The sequence below is a fragment of the Rhinolophus sinicus genome, chromosome 12 (assembly GCF_057876585.1).
Source record: "Rhinolophus sinicus isolate RSI-liver-muscle chromosome 12, RSI-T2T, whole genome shotgun sequence".
Lineage (NCBI taxonomy): Eukaryota > Metazoa > Chordata > Mammalia > Chiroptera > Rhinolophidae > Rhinolophus > Rhinolophus sinicus.
This window is the reverse complement of record NC_142512.1, coordinates 18,307,264-18,323,447: the sequence shown is the minus strand read 5'-3', so window position 1 is coordinate 18,323,447 and position 16,184 is coordinate 18,307,264. Positions and strand designations below refer to the sequence as shown.

The 16,184-nt window shown below is 50.6% G+C and overlaps 1 protein-coding gene across 4 annotated transcripts in view; it reads left to right on the top strand.

The window, feature by feature from the left end:
* The first annotated feature begins 1,017 nt into the window (after positions 1–1,017).
* The window catches only part of SGSM2 (small G protein signaling modulator 2), a 33,384-nt gene continuing 18,217 nt past the window's right edge, over positions 1,018–16,184 (top strand). For 2 of the 4 annotated variants that reach the window (XM_074320900.2, XM_074320897.2), the window contains exons 1-2: positions 1,025–1,271; positions 5,377–5,452. In XM_074320900.2, coding sequence (XP_074177001.1) covers positions 1,215–1,271; positions 5,377–5,452 — 133 coding nt within the window. In that variant the 5' untranslated portion in view covers positions 1,025–1,214. Of the gene's footprint in view, positions 1,272–5,376; positions 5,453–16,184 lie in introns of all 4 variants that reach the window. The other 2 variants (XM_074320898.2, XM_074320899.2) reach the window with 2 other exon arrangements.

The following is a 16,184-nucleotide window of genomic DNA, read 5'->3' as shown; positions in this document are numbered from 1 at the left end:
AGGGATCCCGTCCTTCGCGAGGGTCCTTCCCACCAGCCTCTGAAAGCAACGCTCCCGCCTCTCTACAAAACCGCGTACTAAACTTTTCCCACGCCGTAGTCTGCGGTTGGGGGCTTTAGAACTACGGATGTATACTCCAGGTTTGAACTCTCAAGTCTCGGGGAGTCTGTGTTTTCTCCTCTGTATTTTCATTGTTTGCGGTATCAAGTTGCATCACGTAGGAAGATGTCAATCGGAGGATTCTCCATTCCTGTGGAAGAGGGCTGAGCCCCTCCTCTCACCTAGTTTCTGCGTGCCGCCCCTCAAGTTTGCAGCAACAAGTGTTCTTTATCACTTTGAGCAACCATATGTCCCTCGATTCCCTTATTGGGCTGCTGAAGTCTATAAGGCAAATCGCAGAGAAGGTTCTTTCATCTTCACGGGTTCGGTACAAGTTCCCGCAGGTTTCCTTTACCCCAACCGGCGCTCCCACCTCCCACATAGTTGCAAGAAGAGCAGGACTGGACGTAACGATTCCCACGGAGGAGGAAGAGCTTGCCGAGCCTCTTTAGGTCCGGGGCGGCTGCGGTCCCATTCGTTTTCCCCAACAAGCTATGCAACGAGGGCGACCGGCTTGCAGGGGTTTTAGAGCAACGATGGAGCTCCGGCTTTTCTCAGCCTGGGGGCTACTCCTGGCTTCCCCTTGGCCAGACCCGTTGGGAAAACGAGCGGATAGAAATCAGGGGGAGTCTAGCTGGATAGAAGCCAGCTCCTGAGCGAAAGACTTTCCCCTCAGCCGCGGGGCCCAGGGCGCGCCCCGCCTCCCCGCGGGTCGCTGTGGGAGCCTGGCTGCAGACGCTCACAATGCGGGTTCGCGCCCTCGGCTGTGGAGCCGGCGCGTTGCCATGACAGCGGCCCGCGTGGCGCGCTCCCGGGCTGGCCGCCCCCAGGCGCGCGCAGCCTGCCCCCGCCCCGACCCCCCCTTCGCTGAGTGCACCCCCCGCTCCCGGCTGTGGGAAGGGGCCGGGCCAGGCGCCTGACGTCTGTGCGGGGTTCGGAAGATGGCTGCGGAGCCGAGCACCGGGCAGTGGCTGCGGCGGCGGCGGCGGGCCGGGACCGCGGTAGGCGGGGGCTCCGCCTTGCGCGTGTGGCGCTGAGCCGAGGCGCGGAGGCGGCGAGGGCAGCGCGGGGCTTGGGGGGCCGCTCGGCACAGCCTACTGGCCACCCGCCGCACCATGGGCAGCGCGGAGGACGCAGTTAAGGAGAAGCTGCTGTGGAACGTGAAAAAGGAGGTAAAGTCGGGGCAAGGACCCCCGGGGGGCTCGGGTCTCTGCCCGCGCGGCCCCGGGGGCGGAAAGGTCCGTGCGCACCCTCGCGCTGGCGCTTGCTGGCCCCGGCCTGGGCCGGGCGGGGGCGGAGTTCTGGACTGGCTGCGGCTCCTGCTCCTCTCCCCGATCAGGGGGCAACACCCCTCTCTGCCCGAGGGGTCTAGGCCAGTGCTCCGGGTCTTGTTTGCTCCGGGATCCCGCAGCTCCCCGCCCTGTGACGGCAGCAGCGCTGGGAGACCGAGGTCGGGGGAGGGGTGGCGGCGATTTCTAGAGAGCCAGAGCTGCCCATTCATTGCCGGCGCTGCGTGGGGAGGGGGCGGGGCACCGCGCGGGTCTCCTAGGGCGGCTGAATGGGTGATTTCGGGTCTTAGCTCCGGTTTGTCCTACACCCCACTCTGTTATCCTTCTGGGAAATGAGTGGCGGCTGCAGGAGGGTTCGCCGTACACCTCACTGCTTCTCGCTCCACGCCCACCTCCTTACCCGGCGACGCGGTGGGCGAGGTTGATAATGGTTTTAAAGACTCAGATTTCCCCCGCTTTTGAGGAGCCTCCCCATATCAGAAAGAGATGAGTCCTTCTCTACTAACGTCCTTTACCTTGACCCTGCCCTAAACCCATTTCGATTTCATGGTTAGAGGGGCGGGGGCATATGAATGACTCACCCCCATATGAGAGCTGGAGAGCTCAAACCCGCAGAGTAGATTAGAATAGATTAGGCTTCTGGGGCCATGAATAACTCTCCCCTACCTCTGTGTCTGCCAGATGTGTATACTTCATGAGGGCAGGAAAACCATCTGTTTTGTCCACTACTTTTGTATCCAGTGCTTAGCACACAGTAGGCACTCAATGGCTATTTATTAACTAAATCTGATCTTGGAGACTGCAAGCTCTGGTGGGAATGCATAAATTTGAGAATAGTCTGCCCCTGGCTCTATGTGATCTCGAATAAGTTACTTAACCTCTCAGAGTCTCAATTATTTCATCTCTAAAATAGGGATAATGGAGTGGCCAGTTAGCTCAGTTGGTTAGAGCGCAGTGCTCTTAACAACAAGGTTGCCGGTTGGATCCTGAGATGGGCCCCTGTGAGCTGCACCCTCCACAACTAGACTGAAACAACTACTTGACTTGGAGCTGATGGGTCCTAGAAAAACACAAATAAATAAAAGTTTAAAAATAAAATAAGATAGGGATAATGATATCTGCCTCATATATAAAAGTTTACCATAGTGGTTCCTTTACCCCCTCCTAGAGTTTCAGGATTGGAGAAAACTGAGTCTCATGAAATCTCGGAAGGCTCTAGATGGTTTTCATGCATTAATTATGGCCCAGCTATTGTACCCTAACACTTGCTCTTTTCCTTCTCGTTGGCAAAGAAGTGGTTGAAGCCATCACTTTTCTAGCAGTGTATGGGAAGCTCCATTGTGCCTTTGCTGTGAAGTGGCCAAGAAAGAGTTTTTTAGGCCAAGGGTATATCAAATTACAATGTAAGCCCCAATTGCCATCTCCCCAAAGAAAAGAGAAGTCTCAAGTCTCAGTGATTATCCTCAGGAAACAAGCAATCTAGTGATAGAGACTTATATGAACAGTATAAACAAGAACGAAAAAGTAGCCATCCCCTAACTATGGACAGAGGGGTTAGGTTTGTTGATGTGATCCAAGTTTGGGGTTGGTCAGGGATGATAGGAAAGATTTTTGAGAAGACGGTGATTCTTTTTTCGGTACTGAGAAGGCTGTCTGTACTCCAAGAATGATTCCTAAACAAATGTGAGAACTGTCCAGAATATGCCACCTGTGCTGAACTCTTAGTTCTCTTCCCCCTTGAGTGCTTGATTTTAAGAGATTTTATCGTTTCTTCTCCTACAAGTAGAGATAGTGTGGATAATTAATTGTAGGCAAGGCTGGCCTTTCACAAAGACCTCTGGTATAATTCTAGGGGCATCTGTAAGTTTTCCGAACCTGAAATTCTGCCCTGCTTCAGATGCCTATAGGTCTCTGAGTTGTGACGTTGTGCTCTGTTTAATGCAAACACTCCTTGGGAAGTAATCTAGGAAGAGTTTAGAGTTTAGAGTGCAGGATCGATCTGAACTCCCTTTACCTAACCGCTAACCATGAGCACTTTCCAGCAGGGAGGAGCTTTCATCTCCTTTCCCCCTACACCCCAGACTTTAGAGACTCTACCACCCTCCAAACTCTGTAATCCTAGGTGAGGGACTTGGGAGCAAGGGCAGCACCAGGATACTGCATGCCTTGTCCAAAGAATGGCAAAGTCCGGCTCTGCCCAGGGCTTACTTTATCTGGAAGATTTTACACTGGGTTTGAGCTAATCCGTTCCTCTAACTTCCAGGATTAATATCTGTCTCCTGGCAGGTTCCCTCAGGACATCAAAAGTGCTTGGTTTAAGTGTTGGGAGCAACTAGAACCTCACATACTGCTGATGGGTGTGTAAATTGGTACAACCACTCTAGAAACAATTTGGCAAAATCTAGTAAAATGGAAAATATGCATCAGAAATTCCTTGCCTAAAAATATAAATCCAAAGAAATGAACACCTGTGTTCACCCAAAGACATGTCCAGAATTTCATAGCTGTACTATTCATAACAGCCCCAAATGGGAAACTACCGAAATGCAAGTCAGTTGTGGCGTGTTCACACATTATAAAATGAATAATCCACAACTACACACAATGTGAACAAATCTCACAATCACACTGGGGAGCAAGAGAAACGCAGTCACAAAACACTGCACACTGAGTGAGTCCATCTAGTAAAAGCACAAAAACCTGCAAAACTACTCTCTGATGTTAAAAGTCAGGAGAGTGGGTACCCTTGAGTACCCACTAGTGACTAGAAGGAAACTTGGCAGAATGGGGGGTGCTTTGGGGTACAGGTCACATGTTCTATTTCTTGATCTGGATGCTGGTTTCACAGGTGTGTTTAGTTTGAAAATTTATCAAGCTGTATAATTATGATATACACCCTTTTCTGTATGTTTACTATATGTCAATTAAAAAAGGTGTGTGTGTGTGTGTGTGTGTGTGTGTGTTTAACTGTTTTCTTAGAAATGTGACTGCTTACCTCACAAGGTATTTAGAAACTTACATTCAGGTAGGAACCCAAACTTCAGGGTTTTGTTTTGTTTTTAAAGATTTTATTGGGGAAAGGGAACAGGACTTTATTGGGGAACAGTGTGTACTTCCAGGACTTTTTTCCAAGTCAAGCTGTTGTCCTTTCAATCTTAGTTGTGGAGGGCGCAGCTCAGCTCCAGGTCCAGTTGCCGTTTTCTAGTTGCAGGGGGCGTAGCCCACCATCCCCTTGGGAGTCGAACCGGCAACCTTGTGGTTGAGAGGACGCACTCCAACCAACTGAGCCATCTGGGAGCTCAGCGGCAGCTCAGCTCAAGGTGCTGTGTTCAATCTTTAGTTGCAGGTGGCGCTGCCCACCATCCCTTGTGGGACTCGAGGAATTGAACCTGCAACCTTGTGGTTGAGAGCCCACTGGCCCATGTGGGAATCGAACCGGCAGCCTTTGGAGTTAGGAGCACAGAGCTCCAACTGCCTGAGCCACCAGGCCGGCCCAAACTTCAGGTTTTTACCTAAACAAGAAAGAAGCCTGGACTTGTGAGCATGTGGAGAGTGTCCCTGAGGCCTGGATGGACCTACCCCTAATCTCAGAGAAGGGGGAGAAAAGGAGGGACAAGTTGTTTATCTGCAGCCTATACTGAGACAGTTTGTCCCTAAAGGACAGTGTGTCTGCCCAGAAGCCCTTCTCCAGCTAAGTACAGATGTGCAAACAGCGTCCTATCCCTGTTCTCCACAGCAGGGCACTTCCTCCTGGGCTGGAATGTCTGCACTGATTGGTTGGTGCGTTTATATTATCTCTTTTCCTGGTTGCCTTTCTAAGATGCTTGGAGCTGTCTGTGCTGAAGAAACTTCCCCACCCCTCCCATCCCTATCATATACTGTGCAAGTATCTGAACCCAGACAGGAGGGCAGAGTCAAGCTATTTACTTGCCCACAGGCCTTTGATCAGAAAAATAAATGAACGACTATGCTGCCCATTTGTCTACAGGTGAAGCAAATCATGGAGGAGGCTGTCACCAGGAAGTTTGTGCATGAAGATAGCAGCCACATCATTGCGCTGTGTGGTGAGTGAGTGACTGGGGGATAGTGGGAGATGGGTTTAAAACTGAAAAAACTATCCTGCGGCCAGGGAAACATGAGTCCTCAGGTTAGTAGTTCTTAAATCTGGCTGCAGGTCCGAATCAACTCAGAAGCTTTTGAAATCTCCTGGGACCCCATCCCAGGCCTACCGAATGAATATTTCCAGGGCTCAAGAATTTATGTATGTTTAGTCCCCTAAGACAGTACTGTTCAAATTTTATCGTACATTAGAGTCACCTGAAAGGCTTCTTAAAACAAATTCCTGTATCCCAACATTGGAGTTTCTGATTCTAGTAGGTCTGGGGCGGGCCTGAGGATTTGTATTTCTAACAAATGCACAGCTGATGCCGATACTGCTGGTCCAGGGACACCACTTTAAGAACCATTGTCCTAGGTAACTCAAGTGTGGGAGCCACTGGTCTGGCTTAGCCTTACTTTATCTTTGAGGAAGGGTTTGTGTTTTTGGGATGCTTTTGGTGCCACACCTACTTTCTAATTCATCCCATTGGTGTTGCTTCAGCATCCCAAATCTCCAGGCACTTGATTGGATGCAAAATGACATGAGTGTAGGATAGGAGAGATAGCCAAAGACTTCCCGCCTTAGAAAGGAGAAAGTCTGCACCTGAAACTAAAAAAAAAGGGGGGGGAGGGGAAGTGAGGGGGAAAAAAAAGAACTGTGCTTACAGAATAAAAAGAAAGAAAGAAAAATAAAGATGCCCCCATACCTAAAAAAAAAAAAAGGAAAGAAAGAAAGAAAGGAGAAAGACCATAATAAGCCATCGCTTTCTCCTCAGTGTGAACACTTCTGCCATTGTAGGAGCAAGCCTGCCTCTACGCACAGCAGAATATTTTGGATTTCCAGAAATTTGAGCTTCTTTTCAACCCCTTTCCAAGGGACACGGAGCCATTGCCATCTTTATGTAGTTTTCCTTAGCCTCTGAGATTGGTGTTTGGGGTTCGTGGAAGGGAGATTGTGCACTTCTGAGGGGAAGGAATGAAAGGAGCAGATAAGGGAAGGAATACTTTTGACAGCAGTGTGGTGAGGCAGGTAGAGCTGCCCTTCCCGTCAGCCCAGCAACAGACACTGACGGTCCACCAGGTTCCAGATGCTGTTCCCCAGGTAGGCAAACAGCAATAACAAGGTGGGCAGAATCTCTGCCCCAGGGCTTACATTCTTTGGGGAGACAGACAGACAACAAATGCACACATGAATATATCATGCAATGGCAGGTATGATAATAGCTATGAAGAAAAATAAAACAGATGTGGGAGGGCGACTGGGGGAGGCGGCCTGTGAGCAGAGCCTGAGTGACAGACTGAGGATTCAGACAAATCCTGGTGCTCTGCTTACTTGGACAAGTTTCTTAACATCTGTCACCCTCAGTTTGCTCCTGTAACAACAGGGTGATGGTTCCCACCTCAAGGAATTTTTGTGGGGATTGAGGTGATGCACGTGAATGTTCTTAACATAAGAGCTCAGAAAATGCCTCTTTCCTTCTCCTTTGGGTGTTGAGGCTGAAGTTAGTTTTGCAGGATTTGAGTTCCCACCATCTACCTCCCTTTTGGGTAAGTTTCCCCAGTTCTTTAGACGATGTAATGATTCCCATGTTTACAAGGAGCAATTTGACCTCATCTTTTCTTGGGCAGAACCTGTGCCAGGGAAAAAGCATGCTAGTTTTGCAATAAGTGGCTTGGAAGAGTGTTAGAACTCTACTTTCTACCTGTGCTGGGTTTGTTCCCCTGACGTCAACCGCTGTCTGTTATTGTCACTAGAAGGGCTCTTCTGGCGGCCCAGTTTTTCACGGCTTGGTGCTAGGCTTCGTCCAGAGCAAACACAAAACAGAATAAATTAGTGCAAGCAGCTTGTTCATGGGCGCCACACATGGGTGGCCATGGGGGGTGGGGGAGGAGAGGTGGGGAGAAAAGCAGTGGGCATCCCACGTTAGGCCAAGTAGGGTGAGAAAAAACCATCAGCTCTCTAATCAATCCTTGGGCCCCCAGGAAGCAGTGGGGCTTTCGCTTTTTTCTCCTGCCTGGAAGCCCAGGGCTCTTTCTAACAGGCAGGGTATCACCTTCAAAAGAAATGATTCTTCTGCTTTCGGCCAGTTTTAGTTGCTGAAATAGAAAAAGGGTTTATGAAACAGACCCAAGTCTCCAGGGTTCTAAAGTCAGCCCTGGAGCCAGAGGAACTCTGTTCTGCTGGATCTTGGGAGGTGTCCTGGGTCCAGGAATGCAAACTCAGTTGCCTACAGGGTCAGATGAGAAAGGTCCTCCAGGAAGCTGTCTGGGTATGAGACAACGGGCAGCGATGGGGGCTGGGCTGAGCTGGACAGTGCTTGCCCTGTGTGAAGCGGGCAACCACCACTCAGATCCTGCAGGAATGATGGCCCATGCTTGCCATGGCCTTTGTTTTATTTTAAGAGAAGCCATATGTCTGGGTTTTTATATGAAATTTCCCAATTTTTAAATGCTGATAACTAATTCCCGTTTTTTAAAAACTGTGTGGGCCAAACAAGCCTCTGCCAGTTTGCAGCCTCTGCCTTGGGCTCAGTGCATAGTCACGGAGGGGAACGTTAGCAGGAGGGGCTGCCAACAGTGCATCGCTAAGGTGAGCTGGGCACCTGAGACCCACGGAAAAGGGAATCCTCACACTTGGTCAAAACCCAGGAAAGTTGTGCCAGAGCCCTGTTCTCCTTATCCATGGGGAGGAGTGAGACTCCCAGGATTGGTGAGAAATGTGTATTTGTTGTGTGTTTGCTGTGGTTATTCATAAACCTGCCTGTCCAGAAACCGGTCAGGCCCCTGCAGGTAGAAACCTTATGAGGAAGCTTTGCTGGCAAATCCTGGCTGGCAGGGAGGGGGTTCTCCGTGTGTTGTTCTCCAATGACAGAGCATGGCTGTGGTGCTGTCTGAGGCAGTTCCCTCTGAATGTCCAGGCCAGAGGGTCAGAATCTGTGTGACTGCCCCCTCCCACTGGTGGAGGCTGGGGCTTGGAGAGTAGGCCCAAACCTGTATGGTTTGTCAAGTCATGGCAGGTTTGCATTGTTTCATAACATGGTCGTTGAAACTTTAATGTTAAGACTTCCTCCCAAATCAAATTAATGCTTCTTGTTTTCCCTGTGGCCTCTTGAACCACCCTCCCCCACCCCACCAACCCATGTAGACTGATAATCTCCTGCTAACCCCTCCCGGACAGGGTAAGGTGCTTTTAACTTTTGCTGTGGGCAACTCAAGGTCAGGGTTAAACAGCAAATTGTCCCAAGTTTCACCTGGGAAGTCTGCATTTGTAGTAATAATATATGTGCTTTAAGAGGCGTAATCAATTTAGGCCTCAGCCCAGGAGTCCAGGAGCTCTGGACCGCCACCCCCCCCACACCCCCCCACACCCCCCCCGCCCCCCCCCCCGCCCCGGAGGTGTGGGAATGTCTGCCTCCACAATATAAGCAGACCTCAGAGATAGTGTGGGTTCAGTTCCAGACCACTCGCTATAAAGCAAGTCGTAATCTTTTTGCTGGTGGAAAGTCTTGCCTTCAGTTTGTTAAAAAAACGCATCTGTGAAGTGCAATAAAGCAAAGCACAATAAAACGAGTTGTGCCTGTATTTCTGTTTGCTCTATTCTGATTGGGTGCTGAGGTTGGATTTTAACCTTTGGTGGTGGAGTGGGTTTTGGAGCTTCACGGAGAATTTCCTGGCCTGGCATAACAGGTTCTCAGACTCCTAAGGATCTCTTCTTCCCCTGCCCCGCCCCCGCCTACCCCCAGGCATTGGGGGCGGGGCCCAGGCCTCGCTGCGGCCATCCCTGCCCCTCAGTCACCAGATTCCCTGCCCTCCCTGAGAAGATCGGCCAACCTGAGGGTTGCTTCCACTGAGGGATGAGCTGTAATGGGAGACAGGGGTGGAGTCTGTGGAGCTGGGAACCACATCAGGGCTTTATCAACCTGCTCCCTGTTGCTAAGCAGCTGTCATTAGCTAGGAAGGTCGGCGGCGGTGAGCCCCTCCGGGGAATGGCAAGGAAATGCTAATGAGCCGGGAGAGAAGCAGGTGCTGCGGAAGGATTGCACCCACCTGGGATGTTGCTGCTGGAGATTTTAGCACATTCTGAGATTCAGACTCCAGGCAGTTCTCAGTCTGTCTCTTTCCAGTGAAAGGGATTCCTTCTCTTCTTCCCACCCACACTGAATAAACAGCTCATTCTCAGGATATCTGGCTTCTTCCTTCCATCCGGAAATGAAGTAGTAAGAAGGAAGGGCTTCTGGGGAACTGGCTCCCTTCACCCTGTTTTGGGGAGTGGCTGAGGGTGTGTGGTGGTGATCTATGGCTGAGGCTTTGGAGTCTGACAGACTTGGGTTCCCATCCTGACCAGGTCCCTAAGTGTGTGTGCCCGTTTTTTTAGCAGTTTTTTTAGCAACTCCGAACCTACCCTAGAAGTTTGACTTGGGGACTAAAGGAGTGAGGTAGGTAAGGCACACAGCATGGAGCTGGGTAGGCAGCAGGGGCTTGGGAATGTGGCTGTCATCTCCACCACCAATGACATTCTGCTTTGTTCTTGAAAGCGATCTTGCAACCTTTCTCATAAAGCCTCCTGGGACCTTCTCCAGGATTCCATCTGGGAATCCATGTTTCTGGGAGTTTGGAGCATCCGGACAGTCCAGAAATTGGAACTCCAGGAACTCAATCAGGAAATTTAATAATAATAAATTTCTGTTAATTTTGTAGGTGCAATAAAGGTATTATGCATGTGTTTTGAAAGAGTCATCTTTTAGAGATACATACAGAAATATTTATGGATAAAAGTGTATGGTGTCTAATCTAAAATTTGCTTCAAAATAATGTGGGGAAAAGCGAAAAAGTGATTGGAGTTGGTGGAGCTGAAACAAGACTGGTCATGACTTGATCGTGGCTTACGTTGGCTGATGAGGACGTGGGGGCTGCCATGTTGTCCTTTCCACTTGTGTCTATGTTTGGAATTTCCATAATGAAATGATTTTTTTAAAAAAAGGAGATGAGGAGGAGGAGAGGATGGTAGAAGGAAGAGATACAGACAGTGAATATAGACAACTTTCCTGAGGAATTTTACATAAAGCGGAGCAGCGGCATGGGGACGTAGGGCCAAGGGAGGTGGTGGGTGGTTTTTTCTTAGGTTGGAAAAATTACAGAATGTTTGTATCTCATAGGGGAACATTAAAGATACAGGCAAGAGAAGGGACATTTGCTGGAGCAACGCCCTCGACAGAAGAAAGGGGCCAGAATCCAGTGCGCAGGTGGAAGGGGTGGCCTTAGGAGGAGCACAGCCAGACCGTCTTGGGTACAGGAGGGACAGCAGGGCATGCAGATGAGGCACAGGGAGGGAAGGCACCAGCATTCGTGATCCCCGTCAGGGTGTGAGGCAGTAGAGATCAAGGAACCTTTTGCACCTGTGACATGCTGTTGCTTTCGGTCACTCGACACCCACTGAAATCAGACTTGTTCTTTTCCCTAATTGCAGCCGAAGCTCAAGAGTGATTTAGTGATTTGCATAAAGTCAAATAGCTAGTAAGGAAAGGGTTTGAACCCACATCTGTCTTGCTTCAGAGCCTGTGCTGCCCAGGAATGGGTCTGCCCAGGAGGTCTGCCTACAAGGGGAGCCTGGGGGTGGGGGGCATTGAAGAGGAGTTGGCCCTCGTGGAGGCATAGCTTGGGTGATGAAATAGTGGACTCATGGTGTCCAAGAGCTACTCTGGGAGACAGTGGTCCCTTGCCAAGCTGGGTGAGGCCGGCCCTGGCCTGGCTCCCTGGGAAGTCACTGTGGGCACTGTGCATGCAAACTCAGCCCTACATCCAGGAAGGTGGGTATGTGTGGTAGGAATTGCATGTCCCTCGCCTGCTTGGTTCTGGAATATCGGGGCAGTGCTTTCTTGTTGTAGGGCGTTGAACAAGGCTGAATGCTGCCCCCGCCAAAAAAACAAAACAACCCAAAACTGAAGCAAACAGCCAGCATCACCAGTGTAGGCTGAGAGAAAATGTATTCTAGTTACCATAGAAAAGACTTGTTCCGAGTGGAGGCAGCAGTTGCAAATCCCTGGGTGTAAGTACCCGCTAGGGAAGTGGGGAGGAGAGAGGCGGATGATGGATGACGCCTGGCCTGGCCTCTGTGCTCCTCCCCCCTCATCTCTGCTGCAGACAAACATTGACTTCCTCCATCAGCGCCTGGAGGAAGTTCCTAACTTAAAAAGAGGCCACATTTTCTTTCTCGCCAGCGAGCCTACTCCTTTCCTGGCAGGCTTGGTTCCATTATCCAAGGCATTCGGCTTTTAAAAATTCTGCTCTGAGTAGTGTCCCCTAGAATTCCAGGACCAAAACCAGCCACCTGTGGCTGGCTGCTCCACCCAGTACTTTCCTCATGGGGTTCTCCATGACAACTACAACCAAGCTCCTCCGCCACACAGAGAGCAGCTGGCAGAGGTAGGGGAGCAGGGAAGACTTCCACACCTGCTGCTCCCATTACCGAAGCCTCCCAGCTCAGAGCCTTGGGCCATGTCATGCTGTGCTAACTCTGGGGGCTGTGTCTCTACACCTCAGTCAACTGGCCTGGTTCTCTGAAGGCTGTTCAGTGGGTCCCCATATTACCAGTCTGGGCTTGTCCAGGCCGGTGGCTGCTGAGCACAGCTTTAATAATAGATATGCACGTGAGAGGCAGGATTGTTTCTGAGGCCCCCTGGGCTGATCGAGGACCCTTCTCAACCACTGCTGCGTTTCCTGGGCAACCATCGCTTTTGTCCATTCTTGGGGGCTCCTGAGACACCTAGGCTTGTCCCTGAATTGTTTCTCTGGTCCCTGCCCAGCTCAGATTACCTATGGCTGCCCTAAGCAGATGCTTCTGTGGGGATGGGAAACCAAGCCAATCGGGAGACTCTATCTGCTGAGAGAGCTAGTGAAGGAGTGGGTGCCATGGACGGACCCCGCCTTTCTGACTTTTGTGAGTTTTGATTCATCTCCAGGTTGGAGAGAATCTCTGGCATCATCTCATGATGGAATACTGGTACTTGGGTTGGATGGCCATCTGCTTAATTATTATAATCATTATTTTGAATTGGTAATACGTTTACTTGGTTCAAACATCAAAGCTATACAAAAGGTATATGGTGCAAAGTCTCACTCCTCTCCCTGCCCCCATTCGCCCACTTCTCTTCCACGTACCTACTGGTTCCCACACAGGCCGCCACTCCCACTTTCGTTTCTTGTGCATGCTTCCAAAGTTTTTTATACTAATAAGAAAAAACAGCCCGTATTCCTTGGTTACCCGGTTTTTGTAATCAGGGTGTCGTTCAGTCTTACATACAGCTCCGCATCTGGCTCCTGCCATGATTCGCTCCCGCGTAGCTGCCTCATTCTTGTTCCGAGTTGCATAGCGTGCGGATGCGCCACGTTGACTTAACCCGCTCTGCGATGAACATGTGTGTGGTTTCCAGCCTTTTGTTCTTAGAACTAAGTGACCTTGCCGTCACATCTGTAGACGAGACTCTCAGATGAAAGGTTACTGGGTCAGAGGTTACTTGCAATGCTGAGGGACGGCGCCGCATGGCCTCCGTAGGGGTGCTACCGTCAGCCTTCCGTCCCGCAAGGTATGAGAAGATTGAGTAACTTCCCAAGTCCCTTCTATCTCTACCAGTGTCCCCTCCATTCTAAATCGGACTCCTTGGAATGGTTAAGTTGGTGTGTAAGGGGTTTGTGGGAGGGGGCCCTAACGGAATCCATTAGCGCTTTGTGGTCTCCACCCATTTAGCATTTATTAAACCCTCTGACTTAATAGATTTTCGGGGCACATCAGAGGCTGGCGAGGAGAATCACAGGGTTAGTCTGGGCCTGTAGTTCCCAGCCTTTTCCTGGGAAGATGGTGCCAGCTCTTTTGAGGGAGGGGAGGGGAGATGCCCACAGCAAGTTCCACTCCTGCCCAGAGTTGCAGCTCCGTGAGCCTTCCTGTCAGTGGGATGTGAAGACGGATGGGCTCATCTGTCACCGTAATTCCAAAGGCCACCAGGAGGCCAGGGTGGGGAGTTAGGGGATCATGCTTGAGTCCTGTCTCTGTTTCTCTGTTCTGACTCATTCATTCAAACCTTTCCACCCCAAACAATGACCAGAAACAATGTTGATTGTTTATTAGTTAGTATGCATTTTTCAGAAATGAGCTGAATGATGTCAGGGCTGTCTCACCCCTGTCCACAGGGGCTGGAGGTGGTGCCTGCATGCCCTGAGACAGGAGGTCCTGAAACCCATACGTCTAGGTGACCAGGGCCAAGACCGCTCATTTAGGAGGAAGATGGGTTCAGCTGCTTTCTGGGGCAGGAAGAGGAGTAAGACTCGAGCGTGCTCCTGCTTGGTGCTCTGGGCCTTCAGTCAGGAGGAGAGCAGCGCGGGCCTCTGTGTGGACTTCTCCTTGGGGAGCAGGGACAGGAGGAGAGGTGGACATTGTTCCTGGTGGCTCTGGAACTGCAGCTCTGATATTGGAGGAGGAGAGAGAGTTTTTATATTCGCATCTCTGAGTTTTGACTGATGGGAATGTCTATGTTTCTGCTCAACCCCAAAATCTCAGAGCAAGGATTCTTAAAGTTTTGGGGGTCAAGTACTCCTTTTGGAAGCTAAAAGCCATGGATCCTCTATCCAGAAAAAAAGCGCTCACCTTAAGTATGCTGGAGCACATCAGCAATTTTGCACATGATTTCAGGGGGTTCTTAGAGCCCCCGAAGCCCATCCACAAGCCCTCTTAGAATAGTAGGTCTCACTTATTATTAGTGTTGTTGTTATTATTATTACTATTTTGCCTACATGCTGCATACAGTAATATTTTTCATAGCCTGCGGGGACAGCGCTGTAGGAATGGGGAAGGACAGGGGTGATTTGAACAATCACTGGCCAAGGACCCGTGGACCTGGGGTAGCCATACCTGGCACAGAGGGTTGTTTACTTTGCTTGAAAAGTAGAGAGGTGAGAGCAGTTTCTCCTTCCCCAGACATTGCCCGGGCACCTTCCCTGGGTTTCACAGAAGGCAGTTAGGAGCCCTAGGATGAGCAAGGGGGACTGGGCATGACATTTGGGCTTCTGCAATATTCCCTGCCTATAGTCATCACTAAGGAATGCCTCAGCTCAGCCTGGAGAACCCTGCTGCCCGGGCTCCGAGGCTGCCTCGGAAGGTGGGTGAGGCCAGGCGGGATGGGAGTGCCGCTGCCTGCTGTCCCCAGGCTTCCCGGCTGGCCGGCTGCAGTCACTTGCCTGGGAAGGTGGGAAGGCTAATGACTCATTATCCCAGCCATTAGTCACACCACTGAGGCATGTGATTCCCTGAAGAACTGGTGCCACCTGTTCAGTTGCTGCTTCTCTCCTGCTCTGGTTGGGGAGTGCAGCTCAAGGACCAAGAGCCTGGGACAAAAGGGTCACTCACCTGTCCATCCCAGGGCCACCCAAGACCTCCAGGGACCAAGGGGACTCGCCATGGAAAGGAGTATGTGGACATACTCCTTTTTAAGCAAAGACTCCCCCACAGGCCCCATACACACATCAAACATGTGGATACATCTGTCTGTATACACATGGGCACATAGATGTGTGAACACACGTGAAGGAAAGACTGTGTCTGGTAAAATAAATCCTGTGAGGCCGGAACAGGGAAGAGCTTTAACAGGAAGCACTCGGGAGAGGGAGGGGCCCTGCCTTGTTTCCCCTCCCCTGGGCTGCTCTTACCGAGGGGCCAGCCTCCAGGTCGGCCCCAGGGACTGTCCAACTTTTTGACATCAGTACAAGAGAGGGCCAAACAAAACTCTGTTATAGAACAGCAGTGACTACCTGTCAGTTACTAAGAATGAAGGTAAAAAACAGGTGAGAACCTCTGTTTTTCGTAATGACTTCCTAACTCCAGATTTCATATTCTAACACTAGTCACAATAAACGATGGGCCTCAATTCCCCTCTTTCTAAGAGAACAGCATCTTTACCCCCATCTGGGGCAGCCTATGATCCTGTCTCCAATGCGTCCTGTCTTCTCCCTGGCAGGGAGAGGTCTTGCAAAATCCCTGCCCCTACAAGTTAGTTGTAGAACAGGATCTGGACAAGAAGGTGAGGAATCCGGCGCCGACAGGGGTCAAGTGCCAGACCCTGTGTGAGGGATTTTGGGTACCCCATCTCCTGGGACATTTCATACAAATCCTAAGAAGTATTCCGTTTCACAGATGATAACACTGAGGCTCAGAGCGTTAGGTGACTTAAGTTCCCCAGAGATAGTTTTGAGTGGCTGCATCAAGCTTCAGACCCCCACCCCCACCTTCAATACAGCACTGTTTTCAATCCATGTGAAAATGTGAAAAGAGCACCTGTGAAGTGAAGGGAGTGCCTCCTCCCACCTGCACCCTCCTGCCCTCTGAACACACCTGGAGGAGGTGAAAGGGGCTCAGGGGGGCTCAGGCCAGGGTTTGGGGCCCTAGGTCCTAGTCCCAACTTTGCCACCATGTTTCTGTAATCAAATCCCTTCCCCTTTCTGGACTCTTCCTCCTCACTTATAAAACAGTCAGCTTGGCCTCAATAATCACCAAGCCCCTCCTCCCCCCACACATAACACCCTAATATTTTTAGAGTCTGCACATGGCCAGGGTAAGTCTCCACCAAGCCTTCTTTCTTTCCCGTGGGGTCTGTCTGCAGGAAGCGGGCTTGAGACAGAGAGCGCAAGCCTAGCCCCTAAAAATATGAATGA